This window comes from Pinus tabuliformis, chromosome 1_1 (genome assembly GCF_031772625.1).
Source record: "Pinus tabuliformis cultivar Carrire ecotype Pingquan chromosome 1_1, CPIR1, whole genome shotgun sequence".
Lineage (NCBI taxonomy): Eukaryota > Viridiplantae > Streptophyta > Pinopsida > Pinales > Pinaceae > Pinus > Pinus tabuliformis.
In genome coordinates, this window is record NC_142297.1 from 396952425 (window position 1) to 396955298 (window position 2874).

The following is a 2874-nucleotide window of genomic DNA, read 5'->3' on the forward strand; positions in this document are numbered from 1 at the left end:
TTTCTTTTCATGAACAATAAAAAATTAAATCAAGAGAAATGTAATTTTTTCCACATTTTGACCATGAAATATTTCGCATATTCGATGAACAAATGATGAAAAAAGTCAGCTAAAGCTTGTAAAACTTATGGTTTTGAGTAAGAAAGTAAAACTTAGGGGTTTTCTTGAGTGGCGTTGCCTAGAGGTTGTTGGGGATGTTACAAGTGGTATCAGAGCTCAAGTTGTGGCACTAAGTCTACATGGGTCAAAGTTCAAGTTGCGACACTGAGCTTGCATGGGTCAGAGCCAAAACATAGGGGACGAATTTTGGAATGATTACCAAGTGCTTGACATTATCAAATAACAAACATGGAGCTTCTTGGTTAATTTCATTGTTCATTCACAACCAAGGGAAAACAATTCAACCCAATCTAATTTAAATTAGCAATATTCGGCTTTACAAGGTATTTTTAGTGTTTGAATCAGTTAGAGTTTCTGGAAATTACAAGTATGGGATTTTGTTTCAAGAGGAGGTGTTCAAAATTTTGAGGAATTAATGATAATACAAAGGCTCATAAACTATTTGATGAAATGCCTTTAGATGCCATCAGGATAAATGATTTCACGTTGCTTAGTGTGATTAACACCTATGCAGTCCTTTCAAATCTGGAAAAGGGAAACCCTACTCACAATGATATTGAGACAACCAAGAGCCTGATTCGGTCTACATGTGCTGAAGAAAAAGCACGAGTGAAATGTTTAATAGGTTTACAATTTTGTTTACAAAACATGCCAAAGGGGTGTTTTCATATGGAATCTAAGATTAAAGAGTGTGCGAGGAAATTCTTGGGCGAGGAATTCCTTGGTCTCTTCTCTCAAATTTTGGAGAGAAATATACAACCGAACAATGTCACCTTACCCACTGTGCTCAAGGCATGCACCAACATTTTGTCCCTACAAGAGGCCAAGGGGATTCATTATCACATAGTGAAGAATGGATTGCAAACATATTTGTTTGTGTGGGTCTCTCTTAAATATATGTATGTTAAGTTGAGGGTTGTAGATAATTTGCACCAAGTGTTTGATGAAATGTATGTAGGATATGTTTCTCTGATGGCTATGATTGTTGGGTATGTTCAGAATGGAAATGACAACAAGGTTTTGTTATTGTTTTGTGAAATTCATTGGACAGATGTGCATCCAAACTCAGTTACAATTGGGAACATGGTTGTAGCATGTGCCCAATTACTGGATCTGCAAGAAGGCATGTGGGTACATGATTTTATAATTAAAAGCAGCTAAGTTGAATGTCCATCTAGGGAATTCACTGGCAGCAATGTATACGAAAAGTGGTAGCATCGATGATTCACACTAGATATTTGATCAAAATTCTAGACAGGATATTGTTTCTTGGAAATCTATGATTACATTGTATGCGTAGAATGGGCATCCTAGAGGGGAATTGAAACTTTGCAATCAAATGCAACTAGCAGGTGTAAACTCAAACCAAGTCACTACCATTGGAGTGTTGTCAGCATGTGCTGATTTAGGAGCTCAACAAGGCCAGTGGATCTATGACTACATAATTGGGATTGGACATGAATCGAATGATTTTGTGGGTAATTCATCTATTAGAATGTATGCAAATTATGGAAATATGGAAGGTGCTCGACAAGTGTTTAAGAAAAGGCCTAAAAGAGATGTGATTACAGGGAATGTAATGATCACATATTATACGAAGCAAGGGTTTGTTGAGGAGGCATTGAGTTTGTTTTTCCAAATGCAATAGAGTGGAATTTAACCAAATCAAATCAGTTTTGCTGGAATTCTCCCAAATTTTGGGATTTTATAAGTTTTAGAAGATGGAAAGGAGATTCATGAATAGATAACTAGAAGGGGGTATATGTCTCATATATTTATATGAAATTCCCTTGTAGATATGTATGCCAAATGCGTAAACATAGGGGAAGCTTGCAAAGTAATTGATAGAATTCCGAAGAAAAATGTGGACTCTTGGAATGCAGTGATTGGAGGATATATGCATAATGGACTTATTGATAAGGCACTGAAGCTCTTTTAGGAAATGCCTCAATGAAATGTTGTCTCATGGACTATTATGATTTTCAGATGTAGGCACAGTGATCATTTTGATATAACGTTGGACCTAGAGTTGTTCCTACAAATGCAACTAACAGGGATGAGGTCAAATTCAAGTACCTTTGCAAATGTGCTTTTAGGTTGTGCTAACATTGGAGCTCTCCAAAAGGGAAAGGAGGTCAATGAAAACATAATGAGAAATTGACTTCAATTTTAAACCTTTGTAGGGAGTGCTCTAGTAGATATGTATGTGAAATGTGGGAGAATAGATGAAGCATGTAAATTCTTTGATAAAATGCCCAAGAAAGATGTTGTTTCATGGTCTGCAATGCTTCTTGGATTTTCCATGCATGGACATGCTAAGGAAGCCCTTCAAATTTTTCAAACAAATGCAACACTTAAGAATGAAGCCAAAACATGTGACCTTCATTGGAATTATGTCTGTGTGCTGCCATGCAGGCCTAGTGTACAAGGGCTTGCGATATTATGACTCTATGAGTCGAGCATATCATATCACACCTGAAATCGATCACTATTGATGTATGTTTGACCTCTTTGGCTAGGTAGGATGCCTTCATGAGGAATAGAACTTTATTATCGGAAAATCAATAAAGCCTAATATTTCAATATGGCGTTCTTTACTTGTTTCTTGTAGAATACATTTCAATGTAGAACTTGGAGAACGTGTGGCAGAACATGTTATAAATATGGACTCCACAAATTCTACTTATTATGTGCTTCTATCCAACATCTACACAGAGGCTGGTAGGTGGAATGACATACAAAAGGTCAGGAAAA

The 2874-nt window shown here is 36.5% G+C and overlaps 1 protein-coding gene across 1 annotated transcript; it reads left to right on the forward strand.

The window, feature by feature from the left end:
* Positions 1-1017: 1017 nt before the first annotated feature.
* On the forward strand, positions 1018-2059 carry LOC149213308 (pentatricopeptide repeat-containing protein At2g03380, mitochondrial-like). The gene is made up of 3 exons (XM_089388972.1): positions 1018-1251; positions 1421-1745; positions 1917-2059. The coding sequence occupies exons 1-3, from the start codon at positions 1018-1020 to the stop codon at positions 2057-2059; spliced, it is 702 nt and encodes a 233-aa protein (XP_089245098.1).
* Positions 2060-2874: the final 815 nt, after the last annotated feature.

What these genes read in the sequence shown, in the direction of transcription:
- LOC149213308 (XM_089388972.1), top strand. Translation starts at nt 1,018, where the DNA reads ATGTATGTTAAGTTGAGGGTTGTAGATAATTTGCACCAAGTGTTTGAT. An exon ending in ATCTGCAAGAAGGCATGTGG is followed by an intron (nt 1,252 to 1,420) that starts GTACATGATTTT and finishes TTGTATGCGTAG; the next exon opens with AATGGGCATCCTAGAGGGGA. An exon ending in GTTTGTTGAGGAGGCATTGA is followed by an intron (nt 1,746 to 1,916) that starts GTTTGTTTTTCC and finishes ATTCCCTTGTAG; the next exon opens with ATATGTATGCCAAATGCGTA.